The 19720-nt window shown below is 37.3% G+C and overlaps 1 protein-coding gene across 3 annotated transcripts in view; it reads left to right on the top strand.

Annotated features, from left to right (window-relative positions):
* Positions 1-19720, top strand: part of tfc (Brevican core protein triforce) — a 166591-nt gene that overhangs the window by 136815 nt on the left and 10056 nt on the right. For 2 of the 3 annotated variants that reach the window (XM_083144065.1, XM_083144064.1), the window contains one exon: positions 3099-3207. In XM_083144065.1, coding sequence (XP_083000191.1) covers positions 3099-3207 — 109 coding nt within the window. Of the gene's footprint in view, positions 1-3098; positions 3208-5541; positions 5651-19720 lie in introns of all 3 variants that reach the window. The other variant, XM_083144063.1, reaches the window with a different exon arrangement.

The raw sequence follows: 19720 nt of genomic DNA, 5'->3' as shown, positions 1-19720 counted from the left end.
GCCGTTGTTTTACCTTACGTAATGAATCCTGTAACAACGCTGGATTTTCGTGTGGATTATTTTACTTCTATGAGTTTGCAATGCTTTCTGCATGCAGGTGGTTTTGTTTACAGAAGGTCTCAGGGTTGGTGATTTACACTTTAAACTCTATCAGTTATTTAATTTATCACCAAAATTGTTTCGATTCTATTGTTGTAGTTGTCTTGTGAACATTGCAAGATTATCCTGCTTACATAAATTCATTTGTTACAACAAAAAGCAATGCGCAAGTTATAATACCTCGTTGCATAATTTCGCATACAAGAAAAGCAAATGAAAAAACAACACCGCGGGATTGGATATGTTGCATTATATAAACGAACAGTATCTCATGTCAGTCTATATTATTATAAAACTGTTTACTGTTAATTAGAACATATTTTATGTATTGATTTTTTATCGAATTATTTGACTGCAGTGTTTTTGTTGTTTTAATATTTAAAAATTGCCAATTCATTGTATAGGATAGCTGTATTTCTGGCGCACAGAAAGCATATTAAATTTTTTATAATATTGTTTGTTTTTTGTACAATTTTCTTTAGTCTTGAAAAGTGTAACAAATCTTTGAATGAACCAAATTTGATTTTCTCCTTTCTTGAATTAAGTAAGTGGGATTGAAGTTTGTTCCATCCATCCATTAGGGAAATGACGTAAGCAGATTGCTGTTTAATGGACCGTTAAAATTAGTTCCGATCCCTAACTCTGGATTAGTTAAACGTTTGAATGGAGGTTACTAATTGAGGTTTAATGAAGAAGCTTTTATTAAGGTGATGTATTCTATGTACAGTAAAAACAATAATGATAGCACAATAATATTCAGATATTGTAATCATTTTTGCGGAACTTGTATCCGAGTAGCTTGTAATTTAAAACTGCCAATATCAGATTTTGACGAATATGAGATTTCGATACATTTTGGGTTTTCATTTTAAGTCCGGTTTATGCACAGATTACAAGGCGAGACCATAACCACTACGAGATCGGGAAGGCCAGATTTTGATAGAATTCACCTCTCCTTTTGAGTGCTAATCTCTATATTATCTATAAACAAGCAATCTTTGGAAACTGAGATTTGAGGGATTCCGAAATGTTGGCACCAGGGACTGGTACAAAAATTTCCAGTCCCAATCCCGAACTTAAAACCTCGAATGGTTAGGGAAATTTCGGTTGCGTGATTCTCGAAGTTCTCTTCGTTGTAAGTGTAGAAAAATTATTGTAAATGACAGTTTTCATTCCATAAGGTTGAAAGGAATCATTTCGAGAAGAAACAGTTTCTGGTCTTTGTGAAATTTCCCGACCTAGTTTATAATTTCAGTCCTGCACACCCCTATTTTTACATAGCGAGTTACTTGTTACTACTTTCTTCGAGAATTGGTAACTGTAACTCCTTATTGGAATGAGCAGTGCGAGTGTAACGGTTATTTTAGCTAGTGTACTGAGTAACTACGAGGGCGGGCTGAAAAGTAATGCCTTTTTTTTTTTTTGACGGTGTAAAGGCATTCTGGATTTTGAGCAACCGTGCATTGTACTCTTCAGACTTTCCCCCTTCTCCATTCCAAGTTTCAAACATCTATCACCAGGGGGTGCTGAAGTAGAGCGAGGAAAATGGCGGCATGTAACCATACTATGTCGGTGCACCTAAAACTGCGTGTGGTGACCCAAGTTTCTAACTGCAGAAAATGTGTCCCCCAATTGACATTCATCACAGAATGAAGGTTTTTTTATGGCAATGGATGTGTAACGTCAGTACTGTATGATGTTGGGCTGTTCATGCTCACAATGAAACCCCCTGCCGAAGAACTCTCAACGTGTGTGACAAAGAAATTCTTGAGAGTTGAGCGTTCTTCAGCAGGGGTTTTCATTGTGAGCATGAACAGCCCAACATCATACAGTACTAACGTTACACATTCATTGCCATAAGCAGCCTTCATTCTGTGATGAATGTCACTTGGGGGACACATTTTCTGCAGTTAGAAACTCTGTCACCACACGCAGTTTTAGCTGCACCGACATAGCATGGTTACATGCTGCCATTTTCCTCGCTCTAGTTCAGCAACCCCTGGTGATAGAAATTTGAAACTTGGAATGGAGAAGCGGGAAAGTTTGAAGAGTTCAATGCACGGTTGCTCAAAATCCAAAATGTCTTTACACCGTAACAAAAAAAATAGGAGGCATTACTTTTCAGCCCGCCCTCGTAAATTAACAGTTTCATTTACAGTTATGTACGTTTCAATAATAACACCGGTATAACAATTTTAATCAGCTTTCTGTTTACGTTGATTATGAACATTTCAATGAAATCTTCACAATTCGGCCCAGATGATTACGAATATGCCATCAGTTTTGCACTGGTATCAACAGTTTCGGGTGTAGTATTTTTGCAACTTATAAAAAACATAATTGAAAACACGTTTCGACCTTTTAATCTTGTTTATAACTGTTCACTGAATGCGCTAAAAGGATTGAGAACTTAACTGCACAAATGAAATTATAATGTAGAAACAGTATTATAATCATATGAGTTACAGGAAAATGCAGAAACAACTTCCCTTTTATGCCACTGTTGGCCTATCACGACGATGAGTGCTGATATGACATTAATGAATGGACATTTACAAAGAACATCCATGCACAGGCCATGATTCGAACGCAGGATCCCTGGCGTCGTAGCGCGATGTGCTAACCACTCAGTCATGGAGGCTGGTTAACGTGGGTTTGCATTTACCACTTTGGTTTTTTTCAGAGTGCTTTGAAAATTTTCATTTTCTTAATTTCGGGAAGGGGTGGTGCGCCATCACCCCCTCCCCACCTTGCATACGCCACTGGTCTACACCATTCCTGACCGAATAAAATGCCTTACGACACCCCTTTTCTACGCTTCTGTTCCGGGGTAAGCTATTTCGGTTCGTTGGTTCTAAACTTCAATACCATTGGTTGGTTCCAAACTTCAATCCCACTTCTGGAAATCTGGAAAGAGATGAAAAAGTCCAATCGATGGAGGTGAGAGGGTTCTGCACCGTCTCCTCCCTTTCTTCTTGTTTGCCTTTTTTATCTTCCAGGCCAACTGGTACAAGGCGAACCGCTTCTGCCGCTATCACGGGATGCACCTAGCCAGCATCGACTCGGAGGAACAAAACCGTCTTCTCGAGGAACACATATCAGCCCAAGGTAGATGCTAATCCGATCGTAGACGAAGCTGGAATCAGGTTGCAAATGATTCAGACCCTGAGTTGATTTCTTTCAATGTCCCACCATCAAAATGTTTCCAAAATTTATCTTGAAGGTCAAAGGTCCCAGCGTTTTCATCTTCGAAAGAATCAAACTATCATTATTTTATTCAAGAGAAGTAGAACTTCGGAGCCATCACCATCCTCAACTGTGTCAGGATTAAAGTTGGCCAACTGTTTTAAGAAGCGAAGCCAGATTTGAGCACATAGGTTGATATTCTCTGACTTTGCAAATAGGAATTAAAGATGACCACATGTTTTAAGAATAGAAGCCAGATTTGAACAAATAGGTTGATATTCTGTGATTTTAACGTGCTATAGTCACTTACATGAGCAATTGGGAAGGAAAGCTGACCACATGCTTTAAGAATCGAAGTCAGATTTGAACACACAGGTTGATATTCTGTGACTTTGCAACTAGGAATTAAGGATGACCACATGTTTTAAGAAGCGAAACAATATTTGAACACACAGGTTGATATTATGTGACTTTGCAACTAGGAATTAAAGATGATCACGTGTTTTAAGATGGTAACACTGTTAAGCATTGTTTCCATGTTAATAAAACATTAATATGCTGACCAAGGCAAAATTTATTGCATAAAAAACATACACATTATCCCATAAAAACGCTATTCCATTAAGAAATTAAATCTATGACCCTTATTGGTCTCGGAAGTATATTTACAATACAGAAAACCCTGTGTAAATATGTTCCCAGTCAGTTGTCATGTTCCGGTGAAACTTTTGAAACACCCTGTACTAAATGAAGGCTAAAATACTAGGAAATCAATTCATGTTCTGAAACATTTGCAACTTATTGAAGGAAAACAACCACAAAGGACACTTGTGTGTTCAGGATTAGAAAACCTCTTCCCATATTTCTTAATACGTACATTAGAACTGAATTCTCGACCAATCAAATCGAGAATGAATCGATGCTACTTACCATACGTACTTTCCATACCTGTTCCCTTTAATATCGGGTTACTTCCCACAAAACTAGACTACACTCAGGAATAGGTGAGTAGATGGCGCACTAGTTAATGATCATTATAGTAGATTCCTATTACTGATTGTACATAACTCTTGCTTTCTGCTGTGCAAACAGATAATACAGCTTCCTATGCATGGTATGGGTTTAGAAATTTATTCTCTTGTAATATAATCTTTTGTAATATATTTTAAAATATGCACAAACACATACATATATGTAGCTGTGGCCAGTGGTCTTAAATTGGCGTGTTTTGGACAGACCAATCGCCCTTCGTAATATTTCCTGATTAGCACAGCTATCGGACATTCTTATTTAACAAAATTAATCCATTGAATGAATATTTTGAATGTCTGCCAGGATTCGTAAGTTCCAGTTATGATACATCAAATACACGGATTATAAAATATCCCCTCACCTCGGAAAGATCATATTTATACCAATACAGCTTCGAAATTTTACACTCTGTATATAAAGTATTAGAAGAGAAATTGTAGCTAACGCACACGGTGTTCAGAAATTATTGGTCGATTTTGTAAGGCCATATTTTCACCAATCGTGAACATAAATACACGATACTACCACCATTTGAAAGAGGAGTGTTTGCAGTTTCACACAAATCTTTATTGCATTCGTTGTGAACTCCATGTGTGGCACGACAGGTGTCCAAGCGGTACTTTTACTATCGCGAAATCTTCTCAAGCATGTCGTGTGTGATGTTTCCGATGAGACTCGGTGTACGATTTCTGCCTGTGCTGTTTCATCAAAGACAATGTTTACGTTCCTGCACTTCCACAGACAGTGCCAGAATTGCGAAGGTGAATCGACATCCAATCGGAAACGTCACACATTTAGAATGTTTGACGAGGATTGGAGTACCACTTGGACACCTGTCCTGCCACACATGGGATTCACAAGGAATGCATTTAAGGTCTGTGCGAAACTGGAAATATTCATCTTTCAAATGATTGTAGTATCAAGGAAATCTGTTCACTATTGGTGAAAATATGGCCTTAGAAAATCGATCAATAATTTTGGAACACCCTTTATTGTTAATGCGACATAAAGAATATTATTGCCAAAAACTCGATTCCATATCCATAGTCCTTAGATCCGTTCTTATTACCTTTGATTCACCCTTTGTAGCCCTTAGAATTTTTCTTTGACTTTCCCATGCACTTTGACCTAAGTCCGTAGATACCCTCTTCTTCCTGTTGACTTTCCCAAACACTTTGAAAGTGCAAAAGTGCAAGTGAGCTGATTCGACTGGATTTCTTTCAGGCTAACTGGTTCAAAGCGTCCCAGTACTGCAGATATCATGGAATGCATCTAGCCAGTATAGAAAACCAGGAGGAAAATGATAAACTCGAAAAATATGTCCGGGATTTTGGTAAGTAGAGAATAGATTATTAAATATAAGCCATCGCTTGGAAGTATTGTGTTGCAGCTACCTGATTATTTAAGTCGTTCAGTTCATGATTTGAACACGTACATCGTCAACTCGTTGTTATTTATTTCTGTTAATCTAGTGTTTTCTTTGGCCGTCATTACTAGGACCTACACCATTACCTCCGTTCTTTATAATAGTTTAGGTCCCGGGTTCGATATCCGGTGGAGGCACAAGTGATTCGGATCCCACTTCAAACTGTAGGTCCAGTCCCAATTAGCCTTAATGTGCATAAAGTACACTTAAAACACCAAATCAATACAAAAACCCACTTTAAACTGTAGGTCCAGTCCCGATTAGCCTTACTGTGCATAAAGTGGACTTAAAACAACAAATCAAATCAAATTTATAATAGTTTAAAATTAGATACTTTTAACAACGTTAAAATTATCGCTAAAAAGTTGGTCAGACAGTAATTGTTTATTGTGAAACAACAACCATTTAAAACATTATTTTGTTATGTACATAGGGTAATATTTTCATATTGTGGACTAACTGTTGAAGGCCATGTACGGCTATAATAACTTCGATATATATATATATATATATATATATATATATATATATAATATATATGCTAATAGCACCAAACCTGGGTCGGACATAATCGCACTCATATTGAAGATACTTCATGTTCTGACGTCATTGCGATATGCCTTCTATTATGGTTAGTTCTCTTAACATAAGCACAATTCCAATATTTCGGGGATTGACCAAAAAATATTATTATTGCTAAGAGAACTGAACCTAACTAGCCTAACGAAAGCATAGTTCAATGACGTCAGAACACAAAGTATCTTCAATATGACTGCGATAAGTGAGACTCACCAAACCTGACTTATCTAACCTATGCATCTTAGAGTAGAAATAAACATTATCTACCTACCTAACCTATTCACATGTTCATTTCTGCTATTAGATGCGCACGTGAGTAGGTTAGGTTTGTCAGGTTTGGTTATTTTAGCATCTATCTCAAAGTTGCTATAGCTCACATGTCGCTAGCTGCTCGTCTGATGGTCTGGAGGACCAAAATAAGATCATCTTTCGGACAAACCTATATTCCTCTTTCTCCCCCCCCCCCCCGCATTAAATAAGAAAACTTATTTTGAGCATCATTACAAATTGTGATAAATAAAAATACGTGTCTGCCCTTGAGAGTCGGTTCATTTGACCGCTGGTGTATTAGTGTGGTATTTAAGAAATTTCCAGTGGGGTGAAATTCTACTGACTGTCTAGGGACAGCATGAGATATTGACTTTATGCCATATAACATTCCCCATTGATAAAATTTATCAAGCAGAGGGGGGGACAAGTACCCAGAGGGGGGGAAATCCCCCCCCAAAAAAATACCACACTGAGTATTTTCTATTTTGCACCGCAGCACATGCATCAAGGAGGTTATATGCAGGCGAGTCAATCAAGTGTGTTGGAGAATTTTCGCCTGTATTCGGTTGTGACGTAGGCAAATTTAGAAGAAAGGAAGATATATATCTTTATCTGTGGAAGTACCTTATTCAATTAACAAAGCAAAAGGAAGAACATTAACTGTAACTCGCATTGGGAATACTACAATAAGCACAATTACACTGTGATGTAAATAATTTATTTAAAGGACATGTCAATTCCGAATGTGACAACAACGATTTAATAATATTAAAATAAACATAATACATAACGAACATAAGAATATATTCCTCCATTCCTATATTAAATTATAGCATTCCATTTATCAAACTCTTGTAATAGTGGTAATCACAGAATAAAAAACTTCATTACTCTTTGTTCTTAATCTGTATTTATCGAAACTACCCGTGTAATCCAATTTATTTCTTTGTCTTGACCTATGCATTGCCATCTTCCGGTAAATTGTCAAATTTTTCTTCGGTCGTGCACTAGTGCTATTTCAGACCTTTCAAGATTTCAAAAATAGAACGTTGTTCAGTGCCTTTCTATTGTAAATATTTATTAGGTCTTGAATCCTCTGTTTCAATGGGAATTTAATCGTGTACGAACGGTTTCAGACCTTAGTTCGCATATTAAATAATCAATTTTGCATCCTGTAAGCAATCTCAAAACTCTACTTTCTAGGTGGTAGGAAGCTAAGTTGAGGAAATACTGAATCGATGCCAAATCGTTCTTCTGGTGTTACAACATCATTCTTCTCTGACGTCGTGTTGTGAATGTTGATCAACCTATTAAGTAGGTAATGTATGGGTGTATCAATCTCTGAGGCGATTGTCGACAATCAGTTAACAGTCATTCATCTTGATCAAAGTCACGGTGTTGTGAATGAATGCTCAAACGACGGGACCAAAATCAGTAGACTTTCAAGGTAGATCACGGTTTCAAAAGAGTTTGATCAAATCTACCGAAATCTTATTAACATAAGAAAAGTGAAAGCAGTAATGGCATGAGAATCGTTAACCTAGACAGTTCTCATATCAGATATGCTATTATGGACGAATGAAATTGAAAGCACGTTTGAGATATTGTCATGGCATTGTACATAAAACTAGAAATACCTCACAGACAATTTGACACCCTCTGGTTGCAATGTCGATGGTTTTTACAAGTCGCGCTATTCCCAAACACACCAAGCGTTGATCGTGACCAATATTAATCGCAAACCACAGATTAGCATAGCATCAGTCACAAAACTTCGACCGTACAAAAAATCTCCTCAACCCTAAACTTGTATTCTGGAGCAAATTTCTTCCCGACTACAAAATTTCTGGAGCTTCCTGTATAGAAGAAATTGACAACTACCATAAGATATGCCAAACGATTAGGCTTCAAGACGCAAAAGGTGGTGTAAATACTGTGTATGTTTTCGAGTTGTCAGTTAAATTAGGGTTGAGCGATTTTTGAAACACCCTGTAGTTGCTGTCGGCATTGAATTTAAGCTTCAAAAATGGCAACCTGAAATCAACAACTTGAGCTCCAAGATAGATCATCACTATTAGTGGAACAAATAATATTCATCCATGATCACACAATATCAATTTTAATTATAATTACAACGCTAGGATATCTACTAGCATCACTACATTACATTCATAATAAATACACAAATCTAATACTATTAGAAGGACCAACTTTAGAAACAACATGACCAATTATACCGGTAACTACAGTCGGACCGCAGTATTAACCAGTGTGCAATCACATCACAGAATGGTTATTTTGACAAAATCAAATCGTGTTTCCCTACTGGCTGCTATGGGAAGGGACGTTGTCGGTTCTTGCAAAAGCGGTGGGCCTAATTGGCTGTTTGACCGTGAGTTACTTCGCAGGTAGACGAGACAACATAGTGTCACTGGCATAAAGGCGGTCTCCGCACTGGTTCCTGGCCTGGCGTACTTACACTACCATCACTATTTATTGGATCAAATTAATCAACCACTATTAACAATAAAAGCAATTGGACAGCAATGATAGTACGCTGTATGAGCTAGATAATTTCTACTAAATATTTACGTACAGTTCATTACTGCACAAATTCGCAGTTTTGATATCTTGTCACCTTTTTACACATATTTTTCTTTCCAATCTCTTCGCGGAGCTGTTCGGGATCGTTGCAATACACTTCCAGGAGCGTTTTTCATTTTGGATGTAATTCAAGATGGCCGCTTTAGTGTCTGTTATGGACAAGCATCAGTGAGTCTTTTCTTTTCGAAACCTCTCTGGATATTACGCATTTGCAACTTGGGAGCGAGTCATAACTCCGGCAGCTACCAATCAACAAGTGAGCCGATGACGTCACCTCAACGCAGCACCTATATGGTTCTTCTCGCTCACGCACTGCATTGTGGATAGACTCGCTAACTTGACTAGCGCATGCAGCTTGAGTTATTAACGAAAAAATCCAACTTTACCAAGCCAATACTTAGAAGTTCGTGTAAGTATATTACCTTCCAGTAGTTAGAATCAATTATGCAGTAAAGGCTGAAAAGGCACTTCTCTATACCATACAAAATTTCGCTAAATTGATCCAAGTACATTTGTAGTCATTTACATGCTCAAAGTACATACATTTTCATAATATAAAAATTACATAGTAGTGTGCCCTCTAGTTACTACTGATGGAAAATTATTTAGTACATCTTGAGAAATTCTCAGTAAAAGTACTGTAGTTATTAAATCTTGAATTGAACTCTATACGGTCCAATTGAAGACAAAGGCCCCTTAGCCCCCTTTTTGAGACAAAATAGTTATTAACGCCACTTAGTGGGCGCTTTATTTTAGTGGCATTTTCCTGGACTGAGTAATGAGAAACATATTGAAAATCGGGAACAAATGTATTAATTATGAAGCCACAAACAAACACGATAATGATTTTATGCTTACTTTTAGATAACAGATGGCAGTGTTATAGTATATTAATTTTTTGTTCAGGAATAACCTGAAACTCTAGAAAAATTAGTTAAATGCCATATGAAGTAAAGTAAAGTTTTTGAATCGTAAGAGGGATAATAACAATTATAGTTTTTTAGTGCATATTTGTTGAGAATACTTAATAAAATTTCATTTCACCTTAAAGGAATAACTGGAAGTACTTTTAAAAGTAAACTGATAAAGATCTATTCGTCTGAAAATTTTTAATTAGAACTTCATGGTCTATCTTCAAATAGAAGTTGTTTTTATATTTTGTAAAACGTGTGTGTGGTACTATTTTGTAACTGGAGCTTGACTCTTCACGCTGCCTCAATGTCTTCCTTCAGAAATGTCATTGATTGTTTGACATGATTCGCTCACTACATAATTGGAGTTGAAAATCATTTTAATATAAGTTTCAATCTTCTAAAATAATTCTAAGGATATATTTTTTGTAGTTCTAGAAGCAATGTGAAGGTAAATTACACAAATTGATTGTCTACTTAACTGAAATATTTACTTTAGTGATTACTGCAGTTGAAACGTGAAAGAGTCGAACTGAATCCACTTTATTCTACTATCCCAGTAGTTGTCCTGTGTTATGCAAATAAACCGTCGTAATTTAATCCTTGTGTAATTTGAAAAGATTTGGAAAATTGAATGCGAACTTGAAACTTTGAAAATACTTTTATATCACCCTATACTGTAGCTGTAAGAAATAAACACTGAATGATTTTATCTTAATGACTGACCTATCTCAAAATATAAACTTGTTCTAGGCGAATTGTACCCTGTACACTCAGTCTAAAGCAATCCACATTATATAACCTTCTTCAAGCATTTTCTTTATAAATGTGTACATAAGCGCTTGTAAACAATGAATAATAATAAAACTAATTTACTTCCAATATTAATTAAGTCTTAAAGTTTTAGATCCAAATCATTGCCACAATTTGATGTGATTTTTAACTCTAAAACACGAAAATGTTACACAATATTGAGAGCTAATTTGAAAAAATGACAAATCAAATACAGTTACACTAATAAAATGTCATTGTTCAATTGCTCGGCTCTGAAAACCTATAATTTTGATACTAAATATAATATAGTTACTTTAATGTTTGATAAAATTACAGCACCAAATACTTTTCAAAATGGCGAATAAAAAATTGTGCATGGAAATGAGAATGCATTTCTAAATTACGAAATTAGTACAAAAACTCTTTGCACAAGGATCAACAGAATTCTGTCTTATGCAAACACCAAGACGTAAATGTAATGAAAATAGTGGTGCAAAAGTTATAACAATGTTTCTTGTTCCTGAAGAGAAACTGCGTAATAGCGCTGAAGTTAATAAAACAGGGACTTCCGGTGAACGTTCCCGTAAGAATTAAAATCTGTGATGTTTTATTTATGACTGAATGAATATCGTAGAATTCAGTATGGCCAATGTGCTTTTCAACGTCACTGTTCGTCCAGTTGTTCCAGCAAATTTCTCTGCCTGAGGTAGTTTCTTTTTTCTACAGCGCTCTTTCACTTGGTCACAGATAAAAAACCGGTATTCTTTCTTCTTTATTTTCATTTCCCTTTTACTTGTGACAATGCGGTGACAGTAGACTCCAATGTTGCCAGGTGGGACCACCAGGGATATTCAGTTAACGCGGTTGGGTGACGTCAGGTGAAGGTATTGATTTTCTGAAGTGTAATAATGATAATCGTAACACTTTATGTTCTTAATTCACTCTACGTATGCCTTGACTTACTATGATATATTGTTGATGTTAACGAACTTCATTGTACTTGCATGAATTCTTTTTAAGGGCGACATTTATCCTGTAAATCATTTATGAACACCCTGTACGCCTTAGAGTTTGTGAAGAATAATAATGTTACAATTTTAGTAATTTTATGCAATTCATTTCCCAATTATGGTGAATTATGTGTGAATAAACTTGACAGAAAAAGTGAACTTTAGAACAGTCATAGTTATCCATAGTTGCCAAGACGTGCTAGAAATCAATCGCTGAATTACGTCACCATTGCGAGAAACTGGTTCCCACCAACCAACGTGCGAGAACCGCATGCCAATTCAAACACAGGTGCATAGAATGCCATTTGCACAGTGCACTTGCAACAAGGCCTTGTCATTCAATCCCAACCGTTTCGATCAGCGAGAAACCTGTTGCTCTGCCCCTTCTTGTTACACGTTCCCAAACCTCTGAAGTACATTTTCGCGCATTCCATTAGCTATAACATTTGATATTTATGTAGGAGCTGGACGTCGCCTGGAGTATTCAGTGACATTCTTGGTGGACAGGAGCTGGATTGTTTTTCCAGCCATCTGGAAGTGTGGCCCAAGCACGGCTAAACGAAGTCTCATTCATATTTGTGCAACGTTACGTTTTATGTACGTAATTGTGACGTGTCTTCCTTCTATGTTGTATCATTTGCCTTCAGCTGTTTCTGGTTGGTTGATTCGGTGTTTTAAGGCCACTTTATGCACAGTAATAGCCACGCAATCATGCGCCCATCAGATGCTCGTTGACCCATTTGTAATTCTTTCTTGTAAAGTTATGTAATTGTAATGAAATTTGAGTCATGGGCGCATGATTGCGTGGCTATAAAAGAACTGTGAACTAGATGAGAAAAATCTCACAGCCACCCCCCCCAAAAAAAAACGGAGGGATGGGTAATGGTGTGCAGTGGTGCACATCCCCCCCCCAAGGCCCATGACGCACTCCCCCTAAAAAGAACACCCCTCCTTTATGCCGAATTATTTACTCAAATTATTTTTGTCACAAAATTTGCGGAAAAATATAATACCAGAGGTGCAACCAAAAATTTTTGTCGGGGGGGGGGGGCAAGTACCAGGATAAACTTACAAATAATAATAATGGCTTTATTATTATTATTATTATTATTATTATTATTATTATTATTATTACTGCCAGTAGTAGTAGTATCAAAGACGTTACTATCCTCGTAAATTACGCAAAAAGGGGGGTAGAAGTCGGTGCTAAAGCATTTGCGTTGGAACAAACTATTTGAAATATTTTTTCAACACCGTCAATTTCACATTAGCTAATAATGGAAATCAAGCACACAAACTGTATTTTTGAATGGCAGAAAATGAATGACATATGCATTCCGAAGATACATGTGTAACTTCCATGTACAACATATGTTTTACACATATGCAACATGGAGCTGCATAAAATAGAAAATACATATGCAACAAGCTAACACTAAATTGTTTGGTTTGATTTGGTGTTTTAAGTCCACTTTATGCACAGTAAGGCTAATTGGGACTGGACCTACAGTTTAAAGTGGGATCCGAACCACTATGTGCCTCCACTGGGTATCGAACCCGGGACCCCTTGATTACAATGCGACGACGCTACCACTGCGCCATCGGGGAGGCCTAACACTAAATTGTGTACGTGTTCAAAGCTTATTCAATTCAAATATACAACACATATTATTTAAATTCATACATTACAGAAAAGAAGCAGAAAACGAGCAAGAAAATTTTTTCATCCAATTTTTGCAATTGAAAACAATATTGATTTAATAGGGCGTAAATAATTTCACTGGACGCAATGGCATTCTCTCTTTTACAACTTCTTTTTAGATCATTCGGCGCCCATGGCCGATTCCCGCCGCCCCTTGCTAAAGCTCTGAATTTGACGAAAACGAAAAAAGCAGATAATGAGAGCGAAGCAAGCACGAAAATTTTACAAAATGAGTTTATATTTCCATAAAATTTGAAATCGAAGGGGTAATTGCTCCTCTGTGCCCCCCCTGCAGGTGCTCTTGGCCGTCAATGTTTGTCCCCCCTTGCTACCCTAGAATTGTTGGTTGGGGCAATGACCCCCCCTCCTGTGGTTACGTCACTGTATAATAATACAGACATATTTAAGCAATATATGTTTATTTTAGATACTTTAGGCTCACTGCCATTGTTAGTCAACCTTATTCTGCACAGTCTGTCTGCTCGACTAACCTTGTATTAATGCGAATACCACGCCCCCTCCATCCAAACCGATTCTAAAGACATAAGAGGTGATGTTTCATTTCAGCTCTATCTCCGCGATCACCCACAGGTAGGTTGAAATGAAACGTCAATCAAACTATACGATCCCCCCCATTTTTGCGTGAAGATATATAGAATTGGTATAAAATTTTGTCCCCCCAAAAAATTCCCATGACGCAGACGTGTCATGAACCCTCCTGTGGAAACCCCTGATGGTGTGGGGCTGTATGAGTGTCAATGATGTTGGGGATTTGTGTTTCATTGATGTACAATGCACCACACTCGTTACATCAACATTTTTAAGGTGCACCTATCCAACTCGGTGAACATTATTGGGCTTACTGGTGACTACATGTTCACCCAGGACAATGACCCAAAACATTCAGCCCCCAACACCAAGCTGGATGAAAACAGCTCCCCAATCGCAAGACATAATCCTATCGAGAATGTCTGGCATATTTTCGAAGAAAGGATTCAACAACACCACATTTTCAACCAAAATGACCTCAAGCGTGTTTTATTGGAAGAATGGGACCAGATTACCCGACAAACAACAGATACCCTTGTGAAATCAGTCCCACAACGGTTGCAGGAAATCATCAAGAGAAAAGGGTGTCCAAGCAAGTATTAAGAATGTCACACACACCTAATATTGTATGCCGCAAGTACTACAGTTGAATACTTTTTTGAGCTCCAATTACGCATCTTGTCTTTTGTTTTTCTGTACTCCTTCCGTCAACTACTAGGCTAAAGGTGTTTCTTTTCTGTGTATTTTCTGTTAACATGTACTTCCATCTTCGTTCCTTTTCTGCTTGTTGTACATGTTTCCATGTAAAGCTTGTAGTGAGTTGAATTCTTTTTTGAGTCACTGTACAGTAAAACCTCGTTAATCCGGACTAATGGGGGGATAAGTTGACCGGTTTAAGAAAGTCCAGATTAACTGAAATAACCTAAAAGAACAGTAGAAAGTGTTTATAGCAACAAAACACGTTTATTATGGTGTATATAAAGGGCATATACACTATGCACTACAGTACAAAGTCTGCGAGAAACAGAATTTCATCAGTGGTTGACTGCCTTTTCTTTGAGAAGTTCTCTTGTTGACTTCTAGCCACATTTAAAACCTTGCATTTTGCATTTTCCTTTTGCCTGTCCGGATTAAGCGAAGTCCGGCTTATCGGGGTTCGAATTAACGAGGTTTTACTGTATCCACCACTGAACCCAATCGCCGCCACTGTCGCTTCGCATAGGCCTACTTATTAGTTAAAAGCACTTAACGTATGAGATTTGTTCATGCTGATGTGATACTCGTATACAAGGTACCCCACAATGACTAGTACTGTTCTATTACCATGTGCAGGAGGAGTTGAAACGGAAACAGAATCGGGAAATAGGCTATGTGTTTGACTTTTTGATAGCACTCTTTAAGAATTGTAAAGTCAGTTGTCAAATAATGCTTCATCTTGGTGTTATTTATATTAAAGCAAATACATTATTTACAATGTTATTCTATTAGAAACAATGAAGCGGCCCCGGCGCACACCCAGCGTCGAATAACATGGGTACCTGGGGGAAACCCTGGGGGGTAAAGGCGGTTAGGGGCGTGATGCTGATCACATCACCCCCACTCACGACCGGATCAAGAAAGTGTGGGGCGTTACCCTCACACCCCCTCTACGCCGTCATGGCGTGGTGCTATGCACAGGGGAACACTCTTTTTGAACGTACTTTAGAAATAATTCTATTACAGTACATCGTAGAAGTACATTATTTAATTATTGGATTTTCAACTGTTAAAAAAGTATTTAACGTAACACTAGGCATCTGTGTGTGTGTGTGTGTGTGTATGTAAGAGAGAGAGAGAGGAATGTACATAATGTTCGTTGTTAACTGAAGCTTCTTGAAGCACCGTTACAAGTTTCTCGTGTTTAAAAACAATGTACCGATTATGCTAAATACTGTGATAGCAAAAACAAAACACAAAATATCGAACATAATTACTTGAAAGTATTAATCATGATCAGCGAAGGTTTTTTTAAAAAATAATTCATCTGTGTAAATCCTATATAATCTACTTCTAATCTTGAAGGAAATCAATAGAAAATGTCCAAAATCCCCTCTGCCCCGTTCTTTCCCTACAAATTCGATCCAACAAAGTTAGAATTTTCCAGTCACGTCTTGGTTTTATAGTCCTTGACGAAAAGTTATTGATAATATTCATAATTTCTAGCGTACGTGAACAGCCAGAAACAAAAGAAAGCAGCCCTGGAGCCACCACGACATCTGTCGGGGCGTGCTGAAAGTACATGGTCTTCCTACTCGAAGTGCTCCATCTTTTAAAGGAATCTCATTAAGATATCGATTTAGATTGACCTGAAATTGTCTCATATACGTGCCCAACGTTGCACCGCTAATCGCTTGTCCATAAATATAATTAACCGCTTTTAATGTAGATATGAATCCATGGTTCTCTTGAACTCTGGTTTCACTGACTACGTGCTCGTTTGAAGACGTACAGATACCATCTTCAGCAACAGGAGTGTGAAAGTGGCCTGGATACCTTACGTGTTTCTTGTGGCTTAGTGAAAAGGGTCAGGTCAGGCGAGTATTCTGGCGTGACGATGGGAATATATGCAGATATGCCAAATATTACGGATTGCCTCGAGTATGCACATTCCTTGATTCTTACGTTTGTTCAAGTCTCGAAACTGTTCACTGTTTGCAAAGTAATGAAGTTTCAAATTCGAATCCAACAAGTACACAATGGTGAACGCTATTTTGAAATTTCTTTGTGTCGACTATTTGCTTTTAAACTCAATTTGTTCAGGCCACATTGCACATGTCGCACAACTTATTAGGTAGAATATTCTGATAAAAACGTCTTTTTCAAACTTAACAGAAGCTGTGAGAATCGTATGATGTTTCTTTACATAAACATAAAAAGTATAGCTATTCTTTTATTTTACAGTTCGAAAGCAACATAACGTTGTACTTTTTCGGTACTTCATTTTTCTTCGTTACTTTCATTACCTTGATAAATTCGGAATGGAGGATATATTTGATAGGTGTGTTTTAATTTTGTGGGGGGACCAGAGGGGGCACTTGTCCCCCTGAGATATCTGGAAAGGCTTCATATAATTCAAATTTTGAAACTGTAGCGTGAAATCATGGGCAATGGGTGTCGTGTAAAACAGCTGATGTAAATTATCCTAATATTGGGGATGTTTTATGAGAATTCTATTAACTGGAGAAAAACATCACCCCTACTTTCCCCAACTTTATGCACTGTTGCCCCTCCTGAGAAAACATCCTGCGGGCAGCCTTGTGTACGACAGATAACAAAAACAGGGTACTTTTTGGAAGGAGAATTAAAGGTAACTGTAACGCGTTACTCGTCTTGAGTTAACTTGAAAACCAGATTTTCATAATGCAAGGAATCTTATGCCCATTGTTTTATATTTTCAAATATCATAAACTAATTCCTTTAATTTAAGGAACTCGCCTGAACATTATTTTGGGAAAAAGTGTTGAAGCACTGTCAGCGGTTTAAGAAATGAGTACAGACGACACCAGTCGCTAATTATTGTGCACAGACTAATTCCTGCAAATTTAGAAATTTAGAGTTAATTTTTCAGTGACAGCTACATGCCTGAAGTTCTGATAATTTGTTTGAATTTTGTAACTTTACGTCGCTTTTCTACTTCTTGGATAAATCGTGACGATGATGATGACTGATGATAAAATGGATGATGGGGAAAACAAATGCATTAAGCGTGGTTGATCTGAGGCCTATAACTTTGTTACGCTAACCACTCCGTTACGGAGGTCGAATTAGGTACCGATCTTACTCAGCGCGTTTAAATATGGTGTGATAACCATAACAGTGCTTTTAGCTTTCTGCGAAGAGTGGACCTCTTACACTGTTTCTGAGGAACTTTTTAAGTCTCTCTTTATCTTATTTAATATATTGTGTATGTCCTGTGCAGGTACCTTCATAACTTTGCATTTTTAACCTTTCTCAACGGGCGTTTTGTACCCCTATTTTTAACCATAAGGTAAGAGATTTTTCCTTGTATACTTCGAAACGTGCTACACGGCCATACTTGTTGACGCGCTCATATATTTTTCCTTTATTGATTCATTCTAATCAAGTGAACAGGCTAGTTTGTGCAGTTCCCCCATAGAGCCTTTATACCGGTAGTCTTATGGGGAAATATTTCTTTCCACAACTGTACATTCTGTAATAGACCTAATTGCAAATGTTGTTTTGAAGTTGATTTCTAATAAAACCTTTATCTAGAAGCAAGTACGTTATAGCAAATGAGAAAACAATGCCCTTTGAAGGGGAAGAAATAACACTCAACCAACACCAAATTAATTATGTTCATTAACGAATGTCAAATGTTCTAATTTCACACCTGTACCCTAAATACTATGTTCTTCAGTACTCTTATGCATGCATATTGGCTCCTTTTAATACAGTTTATTACAAGTGTTTTGATTCATGATTGTGATTTCATATTGGTGGGCAGATACTTTGCGTTCACAGTTAGGCGAAAGCTAGTAGATTGACAATGGGTGTGTCCAAATACTTTCAGATATCAATACCCTTGAGAACACGTGCTTTTGTTTAATGGTAGGCCTAACGGTAGCGTTTCTGTCAGCCAAGACATGAAAGTAAAGATACTAGATTAGATTAATTCTGGGTATGACAGCTGTCTTGTGAGAGCTGGCACAACATTTTTGTCATAAGCATTCATAACTTGAAGGTCAATTCATGACTATACAGAAACGACAAATGGACTAACGACATTGGATAACTTTATTGCCCTTACCATAGTTGTACACGGAAGCGTTTAGTATAGGTAGTCCTGATTAAACTTCAAAGTGTAAGTCCCGTCCATATTAGCCTGTCTGTGTATAAAGTAGACTAAACCGAACATTACAAACTTTTGCTTTGCAGTATCTGTGCCAAATGTGTATAATATTCCAGATAAAGTGGAAAATCTTAATGCGATCAATAGTAATTGCAAGTAAACATCTTACCTTTAAAAGAATCTCTGCCCTTGACCCTCTGTATCCCTTAGAGAAAGTTAAATATTTTGCATGGTTTATGAAGATTTTGTTGTTTATGAATGTTTTCAGTTGATTTTAGGGTAATTGTCTGTTATATCGGAGACACATTTCTATCGGATATTTTATATTTTTAGTTTTAAATGGTTCGTACTTACCAATTGTGTATTGCGGAACATAGTTGAAGGTGCCATTATGCTTTTTACACGAAAATAACTTAGAGTTTTCACATTACGAGTAATTCTTTCGGGTCCTTTCTTCCGTTGCGGAACATACAATATGGCGCGCACAGCTGTGGATTATCGCGCGTCGTGCTTGTGTTTTGTCGATTTGGTGGGTATGCAGTGTTTCAACCTTCTTAACCGAAAAATACCTAATTTCGTGTTCATTATGTCATCACAAACCATTGACGGATAGCCCCAAAAACCATTCACGAGAGCCCCACGAACCATTGACGGATAGCCCCAAAAACCATTCCCGATAGCCCCAAAAACCATTCACGATAGCCCCAAAAACCAATCAAAGAAGTAAAC

The sequence above is a fragment of the Lepisma saccharinum genome, chromosome 22 (assembly GCF_977018435.1).
Source record: "Lepisma saccharinum chromosome 22, izLepSacc3.1, whole genome shotgun sequence".
Taxonomy (NCBI): Eukaryota; Metazoa; Arthropoda; class Insecta; order Zygentoma; family Lepismatidae; genus Lepisma; species Lepisma saccharinum.
This window is presented reverse-complemented; position numbering and strand designations above follow the sequence as displayed.